A 24,545-nucleotide genomic window follows, 5' to 3' on the forward strand; every position below is an offset into this window, starting at 1 on the left:
TGCTCCTCGGGAGGGATGCTCCTCGGGGAGAAGAGCTGTGTCTCTCCCGCTCGCCCATCCCCGGGGAGCGTCCCCGACCCCCTCCCGGCTGCAAGAGACCCACGGCCGTGAGAGCCCCAGCTCCGGGGGCTGGGGGCGGGCTGAGCCCCGGCCCCGGCTCACCCGCCCGGGGCGGGCCGGCCCTGCCGCCCCTCCCCTCTCCTCCCCGCCCCCCGGGTCGTGCCGATCCCGCCGCTCCGAGCTGAGCCGAGCCGAGCCGCGCTGCGCTACCGGCAGCGAGCGGGCACCATGCGCACGGGGTGAGCGCCGGGGCTGCGGGGAGCACCGGGCTCCTGGAGCCGCCGGGCATGGGGGGGCGCAGGCAGTGCGGGAAGCACGGACACGCCGCGGAGAGGCGGCGCCGAAGGCACCGGGACCCTGGGGCAGGACAAGGGAGGGAGCCGCCGGGGAGGACGACGACCTCGGGGGCCGGGGGGGTCCTCGGTGTAACCCTGGCGGGACCACTGGGGCACCGGTACCGCGGGGACACCGCGGAAGGTGGCACCGGGACCGGGAAGCTGCCGGGTGGGAGGCACGGGTGGCGCGGGAAGGCCGGTGCCCCGGGACGCGAGGGGCTGGGGGGTACCGGGACCCTGCAGCCGCCGGGGGGGGGGGTCCTCGCTGTGACCGCAGGAGGACCTCGGAGTGGGGCTGGGGGTCGGGGGGCGCCCCGCATTCGGCAGGAGAGTGGGTGATCTCGCTCTCTCCTTCCCTTCCCGCAGGTGCCCCCCGCCGTGGCTGCTGCTCGGGCTCTTTGTCCTGCTGGTCCCCGCCGCTTCACAGGAGCCGGGTAACGTGCACGGGATGCTGCGGGATGCTGGGGAGGGGGGTGCCTGCCGCCGTGTCCAGGTCCCATACCTACTCCCTGTCCTGAAGCCCTCCCCATCCCCTGGGAGGCTCTCCCCAGCAGGAATGGGGGCTGGAGTCTCTCCTCGGGCCAAATGCTGGGCCCAGTCGTGATTCCCGAAGCTGGGGGTGATCCCTTCAATGGCCGCATCCCTCGTGGCTGCCGAGCCCGGAGGGTCCCCGTGTGCTCCATCCCATCAGCGGCCAGGGATGCTGAGGAAATCCCTGGCTGCAGTTCCCTGGGAGGAGGATGGTTTGTCAGGTCCTTGCTGGCTGCGGGACAGGCGGGATGGCGTTGCCCCAAGGCGGCCGCGCTCCATGTGTTAGCGGTTTCTCCACGGGTCTTCCTTGTGGCTGCGCGTCCTTGGAAGCGTTGTGAGTGGTCGGGAGCCTCGAGCGTGTGCCCTAGGGATGCAACACCTGCCACACCCTTCTGGGCTTTTCCCTGCCTTCGGGGCTCCGTGTAACATCCCACTTCTCAAGCTGCTGGTGCGCCGGGAGAGGGGAATTCGGCGCTGACTCAGCTCTCCAGTCCTTTCCCCACGAGGCACACGAGCCGGTTCTCCCACTGCCTGTGTTGCTGGTGAACTTTACCTCCCCGACAGGGAAGCTTCCTGCCGGCTGCCAGGAGGGATGAAAGCCCTCCTGCCCTTGCAGCCTGTCTCAGTCTTTGGATGCGTGCCCAGCGCCCAGAGGCGGGAACAGCCACGGCTGACACCGGGAGCCCCCACTTGGATCCCAGGAACCCAAAATGCCAAAGCAGCTGAGCTGCAAGTGACAATCCAAAAACCAGGATAGAGTGGATTTTCTCTGGGGTAGTGATCTGGCTGTCTTTGGCTTGTGCCAGCATGGTGTGAAGCATCACTCGTGTCCCTCTCTGCTGCCACAGGCTGGGCATGACAATTCTGTTAGTGGCATCCCAGGTACAGGCGAGCTCGAAGTCGGCTGTGAAATTGGTGGATTATTTACTGGAGTAAAGCTTTGTGTCATCTAGGAACAGCTCTGGCACCACTCTGTGGGCAGCAGGGTCAGCTGTGGAGGGAAGGAGGCCATGTGGGGCAGCGGGGATGCCCAGCACTCCCAGAGCACGTCTGGGAACACTGAGGGAAACTCTCCAACTGCTCAGGGCTGCATTTATGATGCTGCTTTCTGTGGTGTGGGTGCCTCCCCAGGGACCACAGGAACAAAGCTCCCCTTAGAGATCTGCAGAGATGGGAACATCATTCCCATGTGAAATCCTGAACTGGCTATTTTAGGTCCCTGGAGACTGTCCAGCGCGGCTGAGCTGAGTTGGAGGGCTGGGCACTGCTTTAATAGTGGGTACTCAGAGTTATCCGTGGCCTTCCCAAACTCTCTGCACCTGCATCCTTGGGCACTCAGGGCTGGCCAGGACCCTCTGCTGAGCTGCAGGTCCATCCCCCAGCTTTGAGCAGCTACACTGGGGGCTCCAGGATATGCAGAAGGGATGGGTGCTGGGGGAGCATGGCCGGCGCTGGTCACCACTGGCAGGGAGGTGCCTGTCTCACCCAGCTGACTTGGCCATCTTCCAAAGGCAGGCTGCGGATCGGGTTTTAAAGGAATTCAGAGGGTTGGTGTGGCTTTTTTTCCTTCTTTTCTTTTTTCTTTCCCCCCCACCCCTTCCCTTGGTTCAACGTCCAAGGACTGCAGAGCCTGTTCTGCCAGCCCACCTTTGTGATGGCTCCTGGGGAATGTTTGCTCCGAAGGCTGTCCTGGCATGGAGATAACCTTTCTGTTTATCTGCCTGCCTTGCAAATTTGGGGGCTTAGCTGCCCCAAGCTGGGCTGGCCTCTTATCACTGGATCTCTGGGACTCCTCAGGAAGGGCACATAGCCGTGAGGAATAGTGTGGGGATGCTGCCATGGGTCTGGTCTGGGGAGCATGGGGGGGATCACAAGTAGGGCTATGACTGACCCCAAGCATGGGCTGGGTCAGACACAGGTGAAATTCCCATTCCCAGGGGGGCAATCCTGTGCCAGGTCCCTGGAGACAGGCGATCAGCTGGCCAGGCCACTCCAATCTGGTGATAGAAACAACCATGCATTGGAACAGACTGCCCAGGGAAGTGATGGAATCACCATCCCTGGAAGTGTTTGAAGACTGTGTAGATGTGACTCTTGGGGACATGGTGGAACTGGCTGTGTCAGGTTAGTGGTTGCATCTGATGATCTTGGAGGTCTTTTCCAACTGTGATGCTTCCATGATTCTGTTACCTGAATTTCTGTGCATCAGTTTGGGGCTGGGAGGAGCCCCTAAAGCAGCCTCATCTCCTCTGCTGTGCTGCTGCTAAGGGTGCAGGCAACACCTGGGAATTCAAGCTGCCTCCTCCCTCTGTTATGGACAGCAGGTGCTGGAGCTGCGGGTGGAGAGGTTCATTCCTGATAATTTCCATCCCCAGTGGGCTGTAGGTCCTGCTGGCTGGGATTCCTCACAAGCATGTGGTGCTGTGCAAAGCAATTTACAGCCTGTGACACAACCGCTCTGGTGTCAGCACCTGGCGGGTTTGACAGGTGGATCAGAGCTTTCCTAGCATTATTTCAGGAATTTCTTCAAGAGACATGAGGGGGATTGGCTGCAGGCAGCACCCAGCATTGAGAGCTTGGCTGGGGCAGGGTTGGCACCTCTCAGCTCTGACAGTGTTGTTTGACTGCCGAGGTTCCCAGCAGGGGCTGGCGGAACTGGGGAGGATGCTGTGCTCAGGCTCCTCACCTCCTTATCAGCTGGCAGGACTGCTGTTTGCAAAGCCTTATCTGTGCCTGGGAGCTGCTGGGGAGGGGGAGCTGCCCCGGGCTGCCGGCAGCCGGAAGGAGCCGAGGCTGCGGGCATCTCCCTGCAGCACATCTGGGCTCCTGGTCCATCACCAAACAGGTGATGTCTGTCTGTCCCTCCTGCCTGTCCTAAGGAGGTGGCAGCAGGGATGAAGTGGCTGTGCTTGAATGGTGCTTTGGGGCTGGAAATTAGGTTTAAAAAGAGACTGAGTATTCCTGCAGAGGGGCTGTGCTCCCTGGCAGGAGTTTGCTTCCTCTGAAGCACACAACCTTTTCAAGCCCTAATCCTAATTTTTCCATTACTTCTCCAGCTCTGTACCAGAGCTTGGTCCATCCACAGCCTCCGTTCTCCCAGAGATCTTGCCTTGATTTTAGGTTTCCATGTGGTATCTGCTGGCCCAGCATAGCTGGGAGCTCCCCCTGCACTTCTGCATGTCCCTGGAGGGATGGAGAGCTTTCTCTCTCAGAGAAAGGAACCAGCACCTGAACATCACTGGGCTATGCACTGCATGATTCATTAGAAGCTTTGAGGCCTCTAAGTATTTAGTCTAACAGCTTATGGACTCTTATAGCGGCTGATACCATTAAAATCATTGAATTGTTGCATTGCTCAGATTGCAAAGGAATTTGGGAGATCTGTTATCTAAAGTTACGCTCAAAGCAGGGTCCATACTGAATTCACACCAGATGCCTCAGTGTTTAGTATGGTTGAATCTGGAAAACTGCAACCTCTCAGGCAACCATTTTTAGTTATTACCCTCATAATTTTTCTTATATTCAGTCAAAACCTCTCTCATGTAAATTTATGACCATTGTTTCATATTTCAACTCTGAACCTTAGCAAAGAAGTCTTGCTTCAGCAAACTTCTCAGCAATCCCCTCATGGGTGCCAAAGTTCCTGTTAGGTTCCCTGCAGTGATCCTTTTCCAGACAGAACAAGCCCCACTCCCTCAGCCCCTCCTCAGAGCACAAATATGATCCAGCTCCAACTATCTTGGTGGCCCTCAGCCTGCTCCAGATGATCAAAATCTTCCCAGTATTGGGATCCCCAAATTGGATGCAACATTCTGGATTGATCTAGAAAACACAGACTTCAGCAGAATGATTGCTTCTCTCATCTTCCCTGCGGCCACTAGAAAACGCTGCCCAGACACTCCCATATTCTGGAGAAGCAGGGCTTTTTTGCTGTGAAGAGCAGCCTCGCAGTGACACTGCTCCCTATTTATTTTGGCCTGCAGCTGGACTGACCTCTCCTTCCAGTGTTTATGGCGACAAAACTTGGGTGCTGTCAAACAGCAAATCCGAGCCCTTGGAGAAAAAGTTTTGCAATCCTGCTTCAAGCGTCATTGCCTGGCTTAAAAAATCCCTGAGCAGAAAAAAATTGTGCTGCTGGGAAACTGGCTTTGCTCTTGGGGGAGGATGTCACCACTTCTTTATAAGGAGGCAGAAGCATGAGGAGCAGGGGGCAAGGACTCATCGAAGGCTACATCCTCTGATAAAAAGGGGGGAGAGGGACTTTTGACATGAGCCTGGAGTGACAGGACAAGGGTAAAGGGCTTCACACTGATAGAGGGGAAGGTTGGATGGAATATTGAGACGGAATTCTTTCCAGTGAGGTTACCCAGAGGAGCTGTGTCTGCTCCTGGATCCCTGGAAGTGTTCCAGGCTGGGTTGGATGGGCTTGGAGCACTCTGGGACAGTGGAAGGTGTCCCTGCTGATGGCAGGGAGTGGAACAAGGGGAGGTTTAGTGTTCCTTCCAACCCACCCCATATTCTGTGACAGGGATATCGTGTCTCCCCTGCACCACTCTGGCCTATCGTGACTGTTGGGGATGATGCCCTGGAATAACAATCCCAGCAAGTGCACCATCCGTTTTCCCAAACTCTTGATAGTTTACCAAGACAAGAATTAATTCTGGCATTTCAGTAGAGAGTTCAAAGTGCTGAAGGAGACATCTGGGATTAAGTACTGATGTATATCAGCAGCCCAGAGGTATGGGATTAATAAAACATTCTAACGATTCTTCTGGGCTATCTGATGACATTTGGGAAAGCATTGGAGAGGAATCCTTTCCAAGAGTGTGCTGCATCTCTCTGACTGAGTGTGCAGCCTGCAGGCAGTGTCTTGGATGTTAGGAAGAAATTCTTCCCTCTGAAGAATGGCACTGGTACAGGTTGATGACAGAAGCTGTGGCTGCCCCTGGATCCCTGGCAGTGTCCAAGGTCAGGTTGGACAATGTGGGCTTGGAGCAGCCTGGGGCAGTGAAAGGTGTCCCTGCCCCTGGCAGGGGGTGGCACTGGATGAGCTTTAAGGTCCCTTCCCACCCAAACCACTCTGTAAGGTTCCATGATAGAGGGGCCTCACCTCACCCCAGGTCCCAGTTTCCTCCCTGCCAGCTGTGGGGGGCTCTCCCTGGCTCTCCTGTCCTCCAGCCACATCCCTCATCCCTTGGGTAGTGGTGTGTGTGGAGCAGCAGTGCTGCTGCCCTCCCTGTCCTGCTGATGGGTGCAGGGGAAACCTGCAATGGTTTCAGCTGGTGCTAAATCCTCTTAAATTCTGGGGATTGGGAACAGGTCCCTGACTTTGTGGGCAGAGGAAGGCATATGGTAGCAGCATGTTGGCTTTTAGTGTTGGCCTTGGTTGGCCTGGGAAGCCCATTGCCAAAGACATCATTGAAGCACAAGAAGCTAAAAAGGTTAGAAAATGGTCTGGAAATTTGTACAGCTAACAGGGGCTCTGGTATTGCCTTAATATTTGGATTTGAAGCCACTGGGAGAGACAAAGGGGAGAGCTGGAGAAGGCTTGAGGGCAAAAAACCTCCACAGCCTGGAGGTGTGAGCGTGGTTAATCAGCCCTTTGGGAATGAAGGGGTGGTTTCCACCAGCCAAAGGAGGGTGGCTTTGACCTCCTAAGGAGTGCTGGGAGGGAGCAGGACACTGACACCCCCCGGGCTGTGGGCTGGGGCTGCTCCAGGGTCAAGGCTCCAGAGGCTTGCTGTGCTCCTGGCTCTGACCGGCAGCGCTGTTTGGCAGCAGTGGCCCCGGCACCAGGGCTTTCTCAGCAAGCAACATCTGGTCCGGAACATCCCGTGTCTTAAAAAGGTTGCTGTTGTGGAATTTTTATTGCTTTTTTTTGGCATTGCCTCCCAGCCCTTTTCTAAGATGGAAATTGGTCATTAGTGGATTTTATTGTAGTTTTATTTTATTCCCAAGCTCAGTCTGCTGGTTTCTTCCTCCCCTGGGGGAGGAATCTGTCTGTTCCTCTGACCCTGTCCCCAGGTTGTGGGAGGCTGCTCAAACAGCCCAGGGTGGGAATAGGAGCTGGGGCACCTGGAACCCAGCATCACCATCCCTGTGCTCTTCCCGCTGTTACCACTGGCATTAATCACCAATATCATGCACCAGCAAACACGGGAAAGGGGACAGGGAGATAAATCAAGAGTTACCCCAGTTACTCAGGCTGCAGCCAACCCCCCAGTTACAAAGCTGGTAGCTAAACCAGACAGCAAGCCTCAACCAGTGGCTGTTGCTACTAGCACGAGAAGTGGAAAGTGCACAGACAAAACTGATCGACCAGTGGATGATGATGATGAGGATGCAGGAGAAGGACCCTCAACGCCTCCTGACACAAAATCAAGAGTCAAAGCAACTGGCACAAGATCAGAAGCTAATATTGAGTCCTTTTCCCTGAAGGACCTTCGTGGCCTGAGGAAGGATTACACTCGACGACCTGATGAATCTATAATTAGTTGGTTAATCCATCTGTGGAGGATGGACCCAAAGGTCCTTGAAGCTCACTCTGAGTTTATAACTCCGAAATTAGCCACCTGCCTTTCCTCTGGGAAACACGGTAATCAAACCAATTTATCCTTTTCCACCCTCCTTGTTAGTCTGTAACTTAATTGAGTTGGAGATTATTGACTTTTGGATAAACAGGAACTTTTTGATAACCCCCAGAGAAGCTGGTGCTGCTCACTTGTGGCATGGTGGGAAGGCATCTGTACAGCTTGGTCCTTCCCCTGGGGTCCCAAAATACTTTCTAGAGGGGTCTGGACCTTTATCCTGGGGACCCAGGACAAGCAAGTGACACGGAGCCCCTGGACACCTCATGTGACCCTCTAAGTGATGCCAGTGTCTCCCCAGCTGGGTTCCAGAACTGGAGAAGTGCCCTGTCCTGCTGAGAGCTGGGGCTCAGGGGGCACTGATGGGTGGGAGTAAGTGGAGCAGAAACCTGCAATGATTTCAGGTGGCACTAAGTGCCCTTGGAGATCAGGGAGTGAGAGAAAGTCTCAGCCCCAGGGCTGTGGGTGGAAGGAGGCGTGTGGCAGCAGCACACCAATGATTTTTGGCTTTTACTGTAGATTCTTTGAATGTTTTGGCTTGAAAGGGACCTCATAGCCCATCTCGTTCCACCCCCTGCCATGAGCAGGGACACCTTCCACTATCCCAGGTAGCTTAGGCATCAGGATTTGATTAACCAGTTGTTACTTCTGCAGCTGCTCTGGGAACATCTTTTTGGCGGGGAGATGGCGATGTCAGGCCATGAAGGTGGGAGGTTGTGTGGGGCTCCTGGTGTCCCAAATGGCCGTGTGTGGTACCAGTGGGCTGGGCTGGGCTCTTGGTCAGAGTCTAATCCCACCAGGATTCTCCCAGTGCTGGGCTGGGTGGAGATCTCAAACACATCCCTCCCAGCTGGGATGCAATGGGGTGGTGGGCCTGGCTCCCTCTGGGTGCCAGGGGGATGGGAATCCTCGTGGCATCCTTCAAGGCCGGGCTGACAGCCCAGCTCCAGCCAGCCCCTGGCTGATGCTGACACTGATGGCTCCTTTCCCACCGGCTCTTTTTTCTTTTCCCCTGCTAATTGCAGAGTTGACATCGTCCCCTCTCATGAAAGGCTCTTTTGTCAGCCGAGTTGCTGGGCAAAGCCCGGGCTTGGCAGCAGGTTGAGCCCCGGGCCCTTCTCCTGCACATCCCTGTGCAGCGGCAGGCAGTGAAACGCGTCTTTCAGCGACAGCGATGTCCCTCCCTCCCTGGCTCCCGGCTGAAACAAAACCGAACACCTCAACAGCGACCAAATCCCTCCTTTTAGCCAACGGGGCCTGATTTTCGGCCGGTTCCACCTCGACAGCGGAGGGAAAGGTCAGCCCGTCTAGACTCTAATCCGCCGAGTGTTGGATTTCTGTATTTCTTCTCCCACAGGTGTCCTAGCAACGCGTTTGGGCCGCGCTGCAGGCGGGCCCTGCCGGGGTCCCGCTCCATCCCAGTGTGTCGCTCCGCATGGCTGGGCAGCTCCGCAGTTGGGCTGGGCTCCGGCCCCGCTCCCTGCGCCTGCCCCGGCCGCTCCCGGTGCCGAACGTCAGTCCAGCGGCAGGCGAGTTGAGGATACTGATGGTAGAACAGGCTTGTGGATGTTTGATCCGCCGCAGGGTGGGTGGTGAGGCACTTCTGCCCCAAGAATGACACCAGGCCGGGTTTGGGGACCGCACTGGAGTGGGATGCGCCACACCAGCACCGTGGGACAGCCTGTGGCGCTGTAAATCTGTCACAATGGAAATGGATCTCCCGGTGCATCTCCTGATCCCAATGCTCTGATCTCCCTCCCAGAACATCCCTTGCCTCCCACTACATCCCCTGTATGCCAGCACCTGGGCCTCCCAGGACATCCCTCAGTCTGTTCCAGCTGTGCAGGGGTGGCTGATAACCCCTTACATCCCTCTGACCTCGGGGCCAGCCTCGGTGGCAGCAACACCAGTAAATATGTGTCTGTTTGGGTCGGGAGCAAAAATATTTCCAATTTTCTTAATTCAGCTGTTTAATCTTTTTGTCTCGCTGTTGCTGCTCAATCACCTGAGGCCCCAGTTTGCCTCCAGGGGTTACTGGTGTGTGTTGCTCCCTGCCCGTGTGCAGCTGGTGCCAGAGCTCAGCACCCAAACATCCGACGGGTGGCTGCCAGCGGGTGCCGTGCATCCGGAGCCCTCCACATCCGTGGCACAGCCGCCTGATAACATTGTCCCATTTCAATCTTTTTTCAGCCTTTCCTCTGCTTTCCCAGCGGCCCCTTTCCGGGCTTTCTCCTGCCTTCTTTGCTTGTGAAGTGGCTGCCCAGAGTTTCTCCCACGAGCCGTGCAAGCATTGCTATTCCTCCCATCCTGCTGAGCTCTGATGTTCCCAAGTGTGGGGCACAAAGGAGCCAGAAGGGGTTTGATGAGCAAAGTCTGGTTTGATCTGGATGGAGAGGGGCCAGGAGCTGCTCCCAGTACAGTCCCGGGAGCTCCTGCGGGCTCCATCGTCCTCCGAAGCGGGGTGCTGGTCCCAGGGCAGGGCTCTCTCTGAGCTGCTGGAGCCTCAGCAAGAGGCCACCCGCTTTAGTGAGGAGCTGTGGGCCTGGGGGATTCATTCCCTCAAATCCCAGCTGGGTGCTCTGGAGGCAGGCTGTAGCTTGCCCGGAGTCCCAGAGCGTAGCTCCTGCCGACGTGGGATTTCTTTTTTTTTTTTTTGCCCTGCAGCTGGAGCGGGTTAAGTGGGGTTTTAGAAGCGTTTTCTTTTCTCCTGGGTGCTTAAAACAACAATAAATAAAATCCCAGCCCGACGAGTGACGCTGCTGCTGCGAGGAAGGGAAGATGTTGCTCTGCTGATTTATGGGGATTTTTCTTTTTTTGTTTTTTAACTTTACAGGTCACTGCTAGCATTTGTGGAATTGGCTTTCCTGCAGGAAAAACTGGTTTCCAGCATTCCCATTAGGAAGAAATTTCTGTGATCGTGTAATTAAAATGCAGAAGAAAATAAAATAGCAATGTATAAGTAGATGCCAGAGGAGCTGGTGCTCGTAGCTGGATCCTTTAGAGGCTGTGTGTGTCTTCTGTCTTGTTCTGACCTTGGCTATGCTGCTTGCAGCCTGTGGCAGAGAGAGAAAAAAAAAAAAAGCATTTTTTGCACTTTCTCTGGGCTTTGTGGCTCCTGCACCAGCCTGCAAAAGCAGAAAAAAAATAAATCTGCATTTTGACCATGGGAATGTTTTAATCCATCTTGACGCAGTCTCCAGAGTTTTTTTTTATCACCTTATCTGAGCTGGGGCTGGCACCAGGATGAACTCCTGTTAAGCAGGGAATGTTGGGACTGTGACTCCTCCATCCCATAAATGAAAAATTATGGATTTGACTCATCCCTATCCTCTTGCAGTAGGACAGCAGCAGTCTGCAGGGTCTTACCCTGGGGGTCCTGGCTCCCCAGAACTTTTAAGCAGGGAAGAGAAACTCTCCTTTCATAGGATTATTTTTGGGGGTTTGTGTTTTTGTGGGGGGTTGTTTTTTTGTTGTTTTGTTTTGTTGTTTTTTGTTTTTTTTTTTGTTTGTTTTTTTTTTGTTTTGTTTTTTTTTGGTTGGGTTTTTTTGTTTTTTTTTGTTTCCAGAAAGCATTCACTGCTTAGACCTGGATGTCTGGGAGGTGAACATTTTTTCATCTGGGATGGCGATGGCGGAAAAGACCCCCTGATTTTTAGGGCACGTTGAACCCAAAGTGTGGCCATCAGGAATAAAACCATCCCAAATCCCAGAATCCCAGTTTTGGCTTAAATCCTATCCACTTTCATCCCCTGCCATGGCAGGGACACCTTCCACCATCCCAGGTTGCTGCAAGCCCGGGTGTCCAGCCTGGCCTTGGGCACTTCCAGGGATCCAGGGGCAGTCACAGCTGCTCGGGCACCCTGTGCCAGGGCCTGCCCACCCTGCCAGGGAACAATTCCTGCCCAATATCCCATCCATTCCTGCCCTCTGGCAGTGGGAGCCATTCCCTGTGTCCTGTCCCTCCATCCCTTGTCCCCAGTTCCTCTCCAGCTCTCCTGGAGCCCCTTTAGGCCCTGGAAGGGGCTCTGAGCTCTCCTTCTGTGACGATGCTCAAACCCCACCTGGCATGGTCCTGCCATGGGAGGTGAGCCGGCTTCAGCAGGGCTTGGGTTTGCCGATCTCCAGAGGTCCCTTCCCAGCCGCGGCCCTCCAGGACCAGTGAATGACGTTCCCGAGAGACTGCCCAGCCTTCCCAGCCCGCCCCCCCTTTGAACCCTCTGGTATGTGAATTTTTGCTGGTGTCAGAGGGTCGGCGGCTGCAAAATCCCTCCCGGTTAAAGGGTGGGAATACCAGTGTGTGCAGCTTGGGATAATTACCAGTTGTCAGCAAAACAATAGTGGCATTGTGGGGCAGGAGCAAAGGGAAAGGGCCCCTGTCTTGAGCGTAATGTTACTTTTCTATTTACGTTGCCACAGTCTTTGCTGAGAAATGGCCCTATTCTCTCTAATCCTCCCCTTCGGGCATGCCTGCTGGGCTTTTTTGTGCGGTTCTGGTTTGTTTTTTTTTTTAACCCCTTATCATCCCAGGAAACAGCTTGTGGGTACCTGGTATCTCAGTGGTGCTGTGCTGCAGGGATGGCCTTGGCTCATGGCATTGTGCCCATGGGCTGGGCAGCTTTTCTTTGGGACGCTGAGGCCTGGGATAGTGCCCGGCTGTGGCATTATCCCTGCACTCAGGTGGGGGCAAACCTGATCTGGAATCTCCACCTTCGTGCAAGCAGCAATACAATTTACACCTCTCCTTGTTCTTGGGACTTGTCGTGTCACAGGTAGTGAAGTTCAGTGCATTAAAGCTGCTCACTGACATTTTATTTTGCTTTAAAACCAAGTGACTTGTAGAAAAAGGGAATAGTTGGTTAAATACCAACTCTGCTTGTTGGTTGGAAAGGGATGGTGTGTGTTCTGGCCTCATCTAGCTCCTGCTGGCTTTCCCCAGCACTTGCATGGAGCAGCAAGGGGTCACCCACCTATTTGACCCCTTTATTATCCATCTCCAAGGTTGTTTGGACTTCCTCGAAAGATCTAAGCTTTCCTGCTGAAATACTTGTGGAGACATGGCAGGGAGAGGGGGATTTCAGCCTTGGCTGACATCAGGTTGTCATTGCTCAACCTGATTCCATTGACTGATGTCTCACTGTGGCACTGGGGCGTGTGCAGCTGGCTGGGTTCAAGGCCTGGGTGACGCTTTCCCTGTTCCAGTGGCCCCTCATCCAGGCTGTTCATGACCCCAACATCCAACCCAAAAGGGCCTGCCAGGCACCTGTCCCTGTTGTATCCCCAGTTCAGGGGTCCAGAAGGTCCAGTGCAGAGCACGGTGCCCCACAGACAGCCTGGGGTGGGCTGCAGTGGGATGTGACAACAAAGCACCATGGCCAAGGTTGGCTGCCTGGTGCAGAGGAAACTTTGGAAGGAGCCAAAACTTTGGAAATGCTGCCAAAGTCAGCGGCACAGGCATATTGTCTGAGGAGTGCAAAGAGGTGGAAGGACCACGGAGCAGACATGGAGTCTTATTACGGGCACAGCTGGGGGCTTCCAAGCCAAACAAAGTCCCCTGCACTGCAGGAGGGCAGCACTGACAAGAGCCAGGCTGGTTGGATGAGCTGGAGATTGTAGCTGAAATCCCAAAACAAACCCCCTTCACAGATCCCCCTTTTCCTGTCCATTCCCTAAGAAAATAGCGTTCCTCACCACCTGGCCCCCCAGCAAGCCTGTGAGCTTGGATTGTTTGCCACATGCTGTGCTGAGGATGAGGTTAATGACCTGATGGGTGGCTTTCCTCCCTGAAAGCCCATGGTGAGGTTCTTTAAAGCATCCATGATCTGTGGCAGTTGCCTCCTGCAGCAGCATGGACAGCTGGCACCCGGCATCACTGGCTGGGCAGGCGCAGGACGGATGCTGTTCCACAGGATGGAGGCTGTGACGCTCTGCTGTAGCGTTAGGTACAGCATCTCTTGGTAGCTCTTCTGCATTTCCTTTGGTGAATTTGGGTTCTTAAGCTGTGTTGGTATTTTCTTCATGTCTGAAGTCCTGGAAAACAGCTGGGAATGGGCACCTCCTGGTTTTTTGTTGTGTAGGCTTCAAAGCTGTTGCTGGGTTACCTGCTGACAGTGCTTTGTTGCTCCCTCACATTGGAGGGTTAAAATCCTGGCATAGTTGAGAGACATCGTTGGTTTGGAAAGTTTTGTTTGAACTCTGGGGACATGTACCCCACCTGGGTGCCTTGTCCTCCTCTGATTTTCCAGTTGGGATGGCATTGAGTCGGATCATAAGCCCTCCATGCCTTTCCTCATCTCCCCTCATTCTGCTACACATCTGTCCACAATGCTAAACGGGGTGCCAGGTGCATTGATCTCCCTTATCCCCTGGGAAAGAAGTGCCTGGGAATGGGAATGCCCTTCTTCCCTGTCCCCCAGGGAGACAGCAACCAACCTCCCCCCACTGACTGCCTGTCCCGAGGGTGGTCTCGGTGCTGCTGGAGCCCCTCGGCTTCATGCTGAGGCAGGAATGCCAGGAACTCGATTGAAATCTGGGGCTTCCCGGCTGAGCCAGAACCTTGGTGGGGGGTGAGGAGCGGAGTCTTCCCCTGTCCAGGGAGCAATTAGTCTGCAAGGTGATTTATTAACGTGGAGGAGGATGATCCAGGGGGTCGCATTCCTTCCCTCGACTTCCCTGCCTCATCTCCGGGCTGTTGGTGTGCCCTGGGGGGAGGTGAGTGATTGGAAGCAGAGACATTGCCCCAGTGGAGACAGGATGAGGTGGGACTGGGGGCTACAGTTCACCCCAAAGTCACCTGGTGTTTCATACACCTCCCCTGGGTTTGGCTGTGGCCACACATTGATGGTCCCTCTCCACCATCCATTCTCCCCAGGAAACCTCCTGGGGTGGCTAAAGTCACTCCTGCCCCAGTTCTCTGCTGCCTTGTCCCCTTGTCCATGTGGGTGGGGCAGACTGGGACACCAGCACCTCTCGGCTCTGCCTTGTCCAGCCCTCTTCAGTTCAGGAGCAGGAGGAGGATGCAGGTAATGACAGGGGTCTGGCACAGCTGCCTTTCTTCCTTCTCCATGGCTATGTCATGGGTCCCCCAGGCAGTCGTGACATTTTCAGGGTTTATCTTGTTGAGGAATTTGCCAGGAGAATGTTTCTGGCTCTCCATGAGAATGTGCCGGGGGCTCCGTGATGTTGAACAACCAGAGGCAGGGGGAAACAGTTCCAGAGGCAGAGCCTGGCAGAGTGGCACCTGTGTCATTTTTGGGGCTGTGTTGGCTGCTGTCAGTCCTGCCAGCTTGGCTCCTGTGCATCCTTGTCTCCCACTCCCCTTCTCCCTGGCTGAATGCCACCAATGGCTGGCTGCCACTGCCTTTCTCTGGGGACCGTCCAGCAGGAGAGGTCAGCGGCTCAGGATGTGGCAACATCCTCAGCATGCATCTCCAGGAGGGCCTTTCCTCTGCTTTTTGGGGTTTTTAGATGGGGAACAGATTACAATCCCAAATGTCAATAGCATTTATAGATACCATCTGCGGCTGACAGTTCCTGAATATTTCTGCTCAGTCCAAGAGTGCTCCCACCTCTGGCTTTGTGGCTGTGCTGCTATGAGCCTTTCCTTTCCTTTCCTTTCCTTTCCTTTCCTTTCCTTTCCTTTCCTTTCCTTTCCTTTCCTTTCCTTTCCTTTCCTTTCCTTTCCTTTCCTTTCCTTTCCTTTCCTTTCCTTTCCTTTCCTTTCCTTTCCTTTCCTTTCCTTTCCTTTCCTTTCCTTTCCTTTCCTTTCCTTTCCTTTCCTTTCCTTTCCTTTCCTTTCCTTTCCTTTCCTTTCCTTTCCTTCTTTCCTTTCCTTCCCCTTCCCCTTCCCCTTCCCCTTCCCCTTCCCCTTCCCCTTCCCCTTCCCCTTCCCCTTCCCCTTCCCCTTCCCCTTCCCCTTCCCCTTCCCCTTCCCCTTCCCCTTCCCCTTCCCCTTCCCCTTCCCCTTCCCCTTCCCCCGTTCCAGGAGGGCTGTGCCCACCCGTGCTCCCTCCCAGTCCCTGCCCGGAGCTCTGAGATCTCAGGGCTGAATCCAGCAAAGTGGGGTCTCCTGAGGAAACACCTGTGCTCTGCTCAGCCTGAGGCTCCCTCTGCTGTCCGTCCGTCCATCCCTCTGCCTGTCTGTTCATCTGCTCGGTTCTTGCTGGGAATCCTCGGGCTGTGCAGGAGGAGTTGCTGAGCTGGGCTGGGGCAGGCTCCCTGTCCTCTACCAAAATCTTACAGGGAGAGCAACCCCGGAGAGCAACATCGGTGTGCTTTGACCATAGATGAAAGGCTGCAGGTCTGAATGACAGGCTCTTTTTTCCTACTTTTTGTCTCTTTTCCCCTCTTTTTTCCCCTTTTCTTTTTCCCTCTTTTTACCCCCATTTTCTCTTTTCAGTGTCCCTTCTTCTCCTCCCTTTTTCCTCTCTTTTTGTCTTTTTTCTTCCGTCTCTTTTTCCTTTTCTCTTCCCCTCCCCTTTCCCCCTTGCCTTGTCCCCCTCACTCTTCCTCCTTCTCTTCCCCCTCGTCTCTTTTTTGTATTTTCTCTGTTCTCTTCCCCCTCCTCTTTTTTCCTCTCTTTTGTTCCTCTTTTCTCTCTCCTTCTCTCTCCTTCCTAGTCTCATTTTCTACTTCTTCCACTTCCCCCCCACATTTTCCTTCACTTCCCAGTCTTCGACTTCTCTAACCTCTTTGTATCTCTATTCTTCCTTCCCTGTTCCTCCCCTCACATTTTCCCCTTCTCCCCACTCTCTTTCCCCCACCCTCTTCCCCCAATCTCTTTTCTTCCCATCTCCACTCTTTTCCCCCACTCCAGCTTTTCCTCTCTTTTCCCTTCCCCCCCTCCTCTTTCCCGCCCTCTCTATTCTTCTGGCCCAGGGCTGAGCCCTCAGTGCCTTCTTATGGCAGCCCAATCCCCCTTTTCCTGAGGAACCATGCTGCAGCACCAGATGCAGACACCTTTGGGAAGGTGCAGCCACCTCTTTGGGAGGGAACTGGAACCAGGGTGAGGGTCCAAATTCACTTTTCAAGAAGTCCAAGGTTATGGGAAGCTGGCGGCAGCATCTCATGGAGTGTGCAAAGCACTTTTTGAGAGCCTTTAACCTGGAGGAGGCTAAAACAAGGGGTTTTCCCTGCTCTGCCAGCAAACCAACTGCCATGGCTTCTCCCTGGGGAAATACTTCAAAATATTTCACCAGCTGGTGCCTTTCCAGTCCCTGCCTGGCTGCTTGGTCAGTGGAAGAGCTGGTTGCACTGGGCCAAGATGCTCTAGTGCCACCTGTGCCACCAGCCCACCATCAGGGCACCTAATTTGGAAATCCTTTTTTTTGGGGATGCCCCAGCCCTGGCTCTTTCCCAGGGAGCTGCCAGCAAGGAGGTGTGCAGTGGAACGAAGATCATTGACTTAACGAGGGTGTCCCACGGGACCACTGCTCCACTTCACTGTCATGAGCTGCCTAATCCCAGCAGCAGGAGAAACGGGAATTTCTCTGGCTGGGCATTCTGTCTGCTTATGCTTGGGGTACCCCAGCAGGGTGCTGCTGCCGAGATCCTCCTGGCAGAGACCAGGCAGCTCATGGGGGCATGTGATGCTCGTGATGCTCCCCACCCTGGGAGCTGCCCAGCTCTGAGGGGGAGAGGCTGCAGGAACACCAAGGGTTTCCATCCCGCCAGCCGGAATGGAAGCAGCAGGCACTCCTATCCCTTTCCAACGTGCCAAGGAGTCCTGCACGGCTCGGTGCCACCGCACCCTGGCCCCAGGGCAGCCGAGCCCGTCAGGACATGCCAGAGAAGGTTGGCAGACACCTGGCTCCTTCCCCAGGCTGATGGAAGTATGTAAGCTCCAGGAGGGGCCCTATGGAAGCTCTGCCATCCAGACAAACCCATGTCCCATGCTGATGGGTGGGGGCTGTTCGACAGCAGGCACCCCTAGCAGCATTGGTCATGGGGAGAGCAGCTGGCAGCAGCAGCCAGCTCCCATCTGCAGGGTAACACTTGCCTGCTTTGCTTCAAAAGTAGTGTGGGAAATGTTGCATAAAGCAAAATGGACATAGCATTTGTCTCAGTGATTTTCCTAAACATTTTTAGATTACAGCATTAGCATGTGGAGATCTCCAGTCTGTAAGACCATGTTACAGCACACTGTGACTTTCCTGGTCACGTAGCCAAGGGGAGCCAAAATTGTCACCTCCCCATCAAAACCCTCTCTCAGGGACTTCTTGAGCCATGGTGGTGACTTGCCTGGTGTCACCATGGCAGTGTAGGCCCTGGGAATGTTTCATCTCTGCTTGGCCATCCTTAGGAATGAGGGGCACTGTCACCAGATAAGTGGATGTGGGGGTAAATTTTTTAAGCCGAGGCAAAGAACAACTGAAATTTTTGGGGTGTGGGAGAGTGTCAGCACTGTCCAGGGGAGATTTTCATCCTGGGCTCCAGGAAAGCTTGCGATTGGGCAACTTGCTATTGCTCAGACCTGGCTTTGAGGCATTGCTGGCTCATGATGCTTGGGGAGACAGGAAAGCTGCGGTGACACCCTGGCCATCCTGCGACAGCACCTGGTGGGTCCTGGCCCTGTAACTGAGCCGGGAAAGCAACTTTAAACACTTGGCTTTGGGGCCTTGTGTTTCCAGCCGGTGGAAATACTGGAAATGTTTTCTGGGATTTGTTTCCCTCCTTCTTTACTTTTGCTCTGAGATTACAACCTTCTCCCGAGGCCTGAAGTGGGGTGTCCTGCCAAAGCTGGGCATCCACCAGGACCATGTCCATGCACAACCCCACCATGTACAGCTCCGGGTGTTGGTGATTTAACCGCAGCCGCCGAACCGGGAGAGAGGATTTAGGATTTTTCTGGGCAGGAAGGAGTTAAACATCTGGCAGCAGCTGCTGGGACAGGCAATAGGGTGCGTCTGAAGGCTGGCTTGGCTCCCGGAGGTTTTTGGGGGGCTCAGGTGTGTCCCCAGGCTCCGCGGGGTCCCCGAGGGGCCGTGCCGGCAGCGGGAGGGGAGAGGAGGGCTTGGCAGGGCCGGCGGCGCGGCCGCTCCTCCCCCTGCTCCGCTCCGGTTTGAAGGGTCGAGCGCCGGAGCTTGGGAGGAGAGAGCGATGTGAGTGCTCCCAGAGTCTGGCCGGGGCAGAACTCCTGCCTCTTCCCTCCTTTCCTTCCTCCAGCCTCTCCGCTCCGCTCTCGGGAGACACGGAGTTCGTCTTCCCTTCCCAATGGCCCCACCTCGCTTGGGATTTCTGCTCTTCCTGGCTTGCTGCTTCTCCTGCTCTGAAACACAGCTCCTGCACTGGGTTTGGGACACAGGAAGCCCAGCAGCACCCGGCGAGGGAATCCCGGCGTTGGAGCCGCCAACCTCAGCAGCAGCTCCGTCTCCCAGCCCGTCTCCAGGGACGTGGGGCGGTGAGGTGGCGGGGAATGTCACCACCCCACGGCGGCAGGAGCCAGATCCTGCTACAGCAGCTCCTGGGGGCGAGGGAACTGCAGCCAAAACCATGGAGCAGTGGGACAGGAATGCCATGGTGGAGAGCACTGTGTGGCCAAGCATTGCTCCTCCCCACAGCATGTCACCTGCCCCAGGACAGCAGGCGGCCAGCAGCCCCACCGACGACCCTCGGCTCCTGGGGACAGGGACCATTGAGCACCTCCAGATCCTGGGGTCAGGAAACACTGAGGATCCCCAGCTCTTGGGGACAGGGACCACTGAACATCTGCAGCTCCTGAGTAAGAGGACAACCAAAGAGGCCCAGTTCCTGGGGTCAGTGACCTCCAAGGATGCACAGCTCCTGGGGACAAGGACTACTGAGGACCTGCAGCTGCTGGAGTCAGGGACTACTGAGAACTCACAGCTCCTGAGGATGGGGATCACTGAGGACCCCCAGCTTCTGGGGTCAAGGACCTCTAAGGACCCTGAGCTCCTGGGGTCAGGGACTACTGAGGATTTGCAGCTGCTGGGGTTGGGCACCACTGAGGACCCTCAGCTCTTAGGGATGATTAGTACCACAGACATGCAGCTCCTGGGGACAGGGACCACCAAGGACCCACAGCTCCTGGGGACATGGACCACTGAAGACCCACAGCTCCTGGGGAAAGGGACCACTGAGGACCTACAGCTCCCAGGCATGTTGACCACTGAGAATCTGCAGCTCCTGGCGATGAGGAACACCAAGGACACCCAGCTCCTGAGGACAGTGACCTCTGAGGAACCAGAGCTCCTGAGGACAGTGACCACCGAGAATCCAGAGCTCCCGGGGACGGGAACTCCTACAGCAATGGAGACACAGGTGTACTTGCAGAGACCAGCGGGTCCCCGGCCAGGTAGTGCCCCTTTTCCTTTCTCACCAGGTGACAGTACCCGTGAGCGGGCACTGCCTTTCCAGGACCCCTCAGCACAACTTCCCCGTCACCTGCATGGAGCATCACCAAGCCTGTGGCATGGCACCAGCCACCCGGAGCTGGCTCTGGTCAGCAGGAATGGGAGCCAGAGCCCCCCTTGGCCTGACCAGAGGGTGGATAAGGGTGTGGATCCTCTTGCTGCCCATACCTCCGTCTCTCTGGAGTTTGATTTACTAACCGCTACCATGCGGCTCTACGGGAGTGGCGGCGCGGGGCTCGCATCCTTCTTTCCAGGACTGATGACAGTGGCCGGCCGTTGCCAGCCCATCCCAACCCACCTGCCCTTCTGCAGCCTGCTGGGCACCAGCCATGTCCGATTGCCAAATTACCTCCGGCACGGCAGCGAGCAGGAAATTCGGGTGGCTTTGCATGAGTGGGAGGGGCTGCTTGAGTCACGGTGCCATCGCTACCTGGAGTGGTTCCTCTGCTTGCTGCTGCTCCCCGGCTGTAGCCCCTCGGTCCCCATAACCCCCCCGCCGTGCCAGGGCTTCTGCGAGGCCGTCAGAGACCTGTGTTGGACTCACTTGGCCAGCGGGCGCCTGCCTCTGCCTTGCGATGCTCTCCCTGAGGAGGATGAAGGGGTTTCTTGTGTCTTTATTAATTCTTCTGCAGGTAATGTGGCTGGGTGACGTCCCTGTGTTGTGTCTCCTCTGCCCAGACTCCCCCAGGTGCTGGGGGATGCTTCTGCCTTGTGCCCGTGAGATGCTGACAAATCCAAAATTGCTTTCCTTCCAGCTTTCTGTTTGGCTTTTCCAAACAGAACAGGCGGGTTTTGGCTCCCTCCACAAGGCTGAGCATTGCTCCTAGTGAATCACAATGGCCGGCGCAGGGTATGCTCCCCACGTGCATTGTGCTGACATTCAGGGCCAGTTTCCAGGTGCCACAGGGCTTTGGGGTGTCTGTCCTGCCTGGGATCAGAGCACTTGGAGAGCTGGCAGCTCCCCGCAGCAACAGGGTGAGGACCTGGAGCCCGTGACCACCCAGCCACAGCACTGTGGTGGCGAGGAGGTTTCAAGGTGACCCTCAGCCATGCCTGCATGCTCCCTCTCCCAGAGCAGCCCTTTGGGGTTAATGATTCACCCGCCGGCAGCTAATGTTTGATCCCACTGCTTGGAAAAGTGGGAGAGATTACTTCACCCCCAGCTTCATCATTCCCTGGTGACCTTCTAGGCACCCAGACAGGGGAGGGGGGTGAGAGACAGGGGCGGAGGGGTGACTGGTGCTTGGAGAAATGCAGTTGCGATGAAAGCTGGAGCTCCCCCCTGCCTGCCAGCGCCTCTGAATGAGGCTGTGTTCCCGTGCCGACCCCTGCGACCTCGGGGGGTGGCCGGGAGATGCCAAGCAGGAATGCCAAGACTGGGGGCTGGCAAACAGGGTCACACACAGGGTCCCCTCCGTGTCAAAGAGGCTCTGTTCATGGGGGGGATGCACTGGAATCATGGGGATGCCCGCAGAGGAGGTGCTTTCCCATCTGGGACTGCACCGTGCTTGCTTGGATGGGCAGTGTCAGGAATGGGTGGGGAATGTGGGGGCTGTGGTGCACCCCATGGAGTGACTCTGTGTGCTGCTGTGTGCTGGGGGTCCCCTGGATCCCACGCCTGGGCTCAGGCCAGCCAGGAAGGTGATGGCAGAGCGGGAAGGTGGCTCAGAGCATCTGGGGACTTTTCCAATGGCAGAATCACTGCATTGAGAGACATCCCCACAGCCATCCCGTGCCAGCACCAAACCCACTGCGGCCCCCACCATCTCTCCTTGTTCCGTGGTGGGTGCTGCCAGTTTGCCACAGGGATGATGGGCTGTGATACTTGGGCTCTGGATGTCCTTTGGAAAAAGCAGGCGTGGCCTGACAGCTCGAGGGGGTGAGAAGGGGCACTTGGCTTTTGCAGAGGAGCAGACATTTGAAGGGGTCTTCCCTTACCCCTCTGCTCCCTAGTCCCCATCCAGCCTCTGTCAAGCAGGAAAAAAGTCCATTTGCTTTGGGAAGTGCTAGCACCCATCTCCCAGGGCGGACTCGGGGGCGAGTGGCATGTTTGAGGAGGAGGGAGACTCCAGAGCCGGCTGCAACTCCAAGGGGAGAATGGCTGCGAATTGCCCTACTAACAAAAGCCTCTTTCAGCGTCATCCTGAGCCCTGGTGGGGACACAATGACTTGTCTGGCTACAGGAATTGCAGCACTGGCTCTTACACCCGTGTGGACCCCCAGGAGGAAGCTCTGGTTTCCTTCTTCCTTAATGCTACTGTGAATTTGGTTTCCTCCAACCCCAGATAAAAGCAATCCCTGCATCCTGGCATTTGCAGTTGGAACAAGCTTGTGAGGTTCTGAGCATGGGGTGACTCAAGGGTGGGTGACAGGCTGAGAGTCTAGGGGATCCCCACTCACTCACCCCATCAGTTTTGGTGTAGTGCTGTGCACATCTGGGAGCGAAAGGGTGCTGGACTCCAGAATCCAGAGGTTCTTTAAGCAGACTGGGGGAAGCCTGATCCCAGTGCAGGGCAGATGAAGGGGCTAGAACTGGTGGAAGATTGGGAAGGAGATTTTCTCCCAGCCAGGTGCTCAGTTTTGGGGTGCCAAGGTTGGGAGGGGCTGGGGGCTTGGGGAGCAGGATGGACTCAGAGCAGTTTCAGAGGCAGAGTTTTAGAGAATTAGTGTGTCTGGCTCTGGCAGAGCAAAAATTTGCCCCCACCTTTAGCTGCTGGCACTTCTTATGTCCCCACTGCTGGGTCCCTGTCATGAGGCTGGCACTGGTATTGGGGCTTGGCAGCAGGGGAGCCTGGGAATGCTTCATGCCCCCTGGGCTTTGGAAGAGGCACACAGATTTTCATTACCATCCCAAGAGATGTTTTCCTTCTGGGCTGGGCAAGGCTGGGCTGATTCCCTCTTTCTTTTTTTTTTTTTTTTTTAATATATTTTTTTAATTATTATTTTTAAAAAAAAAGCTGTGGGGGACAATACCTGGCTCCAGAGCTGGGTGGAGGTTCCTGGCTGATCCTCCTGGGTTCAGCCCAGGATACCTCAGGATACACCTCTGATTCCCCCCACTCCCCATTGCTCACATGAAAATTAGGGATGGAACTGGGGACACTGAATTGTGTCAGCTCCCGCTCCTGGCTCAGGATGGGGCCAAAGCTCAGCACTGAGCATCCATTCCCAGTGCAGATCCCTCAGCAGTTTCAGAGCCAGGGTGGTTGGGTTTCCTCCCTCCCAGGAAAGGAGAGGTTAAAAAGCCTCTCCTTTGGAGCTGGCACCAGCCCCGAGCGGTTGACATAGGAGAGGAGGAATCCAGTGCCCGGTGTGTGGGCGATTAGGATGTGCTGGCTGCCAGAACAACGGGAGTTGGCAGACACAGAGCTGGCTCGCCCTGACCAGATGTTCAGCTGTGCCGGGTAGGAGCAACTGTCTCCAGCAGAACTTCCCCAATTCCCTAATTCTCAATAGGAGTTGGGAAAGGAGGCGACCTCCAAATTGAGAGCATCTGGGAAGCTGAGCTGCCTTGAGCTGCGTTCCCAGGGTGTTGCGAGGGGAAGGCTCTGATTTATTCCCAGCTGGGGTGACCATAGGATCTTGTCCTGGGATGACGCAAGGGGTCACTGTGATCCCGAAATGAGTATGGATGCAACACACTTGCCTGGGGCTCCGTGGTGGTTCAGCATCCTGGTGCTCTAGCAGCATCTCCTTAAGACCCCTTTGGTTTTATCCCATCTTGGGGAATCTGGGCAACCTGGTCTAGTGGAGCGTGTCCTTGCTCATGGCAGGGGGTTGGAATGAGATGGTCTTTAAGGTCCCTTCCCACTCAAGCCATGCTATGATTCTGTGATGTCCCAGCTGTGGTTGGAGGGCCAGCAGCTGGGAATGGGGGGTGTTTCGGGAGACACATCCAAATGATGTGGTGGGAGCAGTTCAAGATCACCACCTTGGCCAATGCATAAGTCTTTGGGTGGGTGAGCGAAAGAAGCCACTGAAGGACGCTGTATTTGCGAGGCATGGGCAGGGATGTCCTTGCTGAGTGACCACCCTTTCCTGGCTGGTTGAGACCATCCCCTGTCCCTCCTCCTTGCAGAGAGCCTGAGTGCAGAGGTCAGCCTGCTGGAGCTGATTGGGGACCCACCAACGGAGGAGATCCACAGAATTTATGGCCCCGACAACAACCCTGGCTACGTCTTTGGTCCCAACGCCAACACGGGCCAGGTGGCCCGGTACCACCTGCCGAGCCCTTTCTACCGGGACTTCTCGCTGCTGTTCCACATCCAGCCCACCACGCCCCGGGCCGGCGTGCTCTTTGCTGTCACGGACTCCTCGCAGAGCATCATCTACGTGGGTGTCAAGCTCTCAGAGCTGCGGGCGGGCCAGCAGCAGATCATCTTCTACTACACAGAGCCAGGCTCACCCAGCTCCTACCCAGCCGCCACCTTCACCGTGCCCACCCTGCTCAACCAGTGGACACGCTTTGCCATCAGCGTAGAGGAGGAAGAAGTTGTCCTCTACCTGGACTGTGAGGAGCATGAGCGCGTCCGCTTCGAGCGCTCCCCGGATGAGATGGAGCTGGAAGAGGGCTCCGGGCTCTTTGTTGCTCAGGCTGGAGGGGCTGACCCAGATAAATACCAGGTAAGAGCTCGGGTCACCCCAAGGAGTGTCTCCCAGAAGCT

General features: G+C 55.9%; 1 protein-coding gene across 6 annotated transcripts in view; it reads left to right on the forward strand.

Moving 5' to 3' along the window:
• The first annotated feature begins 217 nt into the window (after window positions 1-217).
• The window catches only part of COL18A1 (collagen type XVIII alpha 1 chain), a 37,017-nt gene continuing 12,689 nt past the window's right edge, over window positions 218-24,545 (forward strand). For 3 of the 6 annotated variants that reach the window (XM_058839834.1, XM_058839835.1, XM_058839837.1), the window contains exons 1-2: window positions 17,890-19,823; window positions 23,960-24,504. In XM_058839834.1, coding sequence (XP_058695817.1) covers window positions 18,722-19,823; window positions 23,960-24,504 — 1,647 coding nt within the window. In that variant the 5' untranslated portion in view covers window positions 17,890-18,721. Of the gene's footprint in view, window positions 300-761; window positions 830-17,888; window positions 19,824-19,867; window positions 20,514-23,959; window positions 24,505-24,545 lie in introns of those variants that run through there. The other 3 variants (XM_058839839.1, XM_058839836.1, XM_058839838.1) reach the window with 3 other exon arrangements.

The sequence above is a fragment of the Poecile atricapillus genome, chromosome 5 (genome assembly GCF_030490865.1).
Source record: "Poecile atricapillus isolate bPoeAtr1 chromosome 5, bPoeAtr1.hap1, whole genome shotgun sequence".
Lineage (NCBI taxonomy): Eukaryota > Metazoa > Chordata > Aves > Passeriformes > Paridae > Poecile > Poecile atricapillus.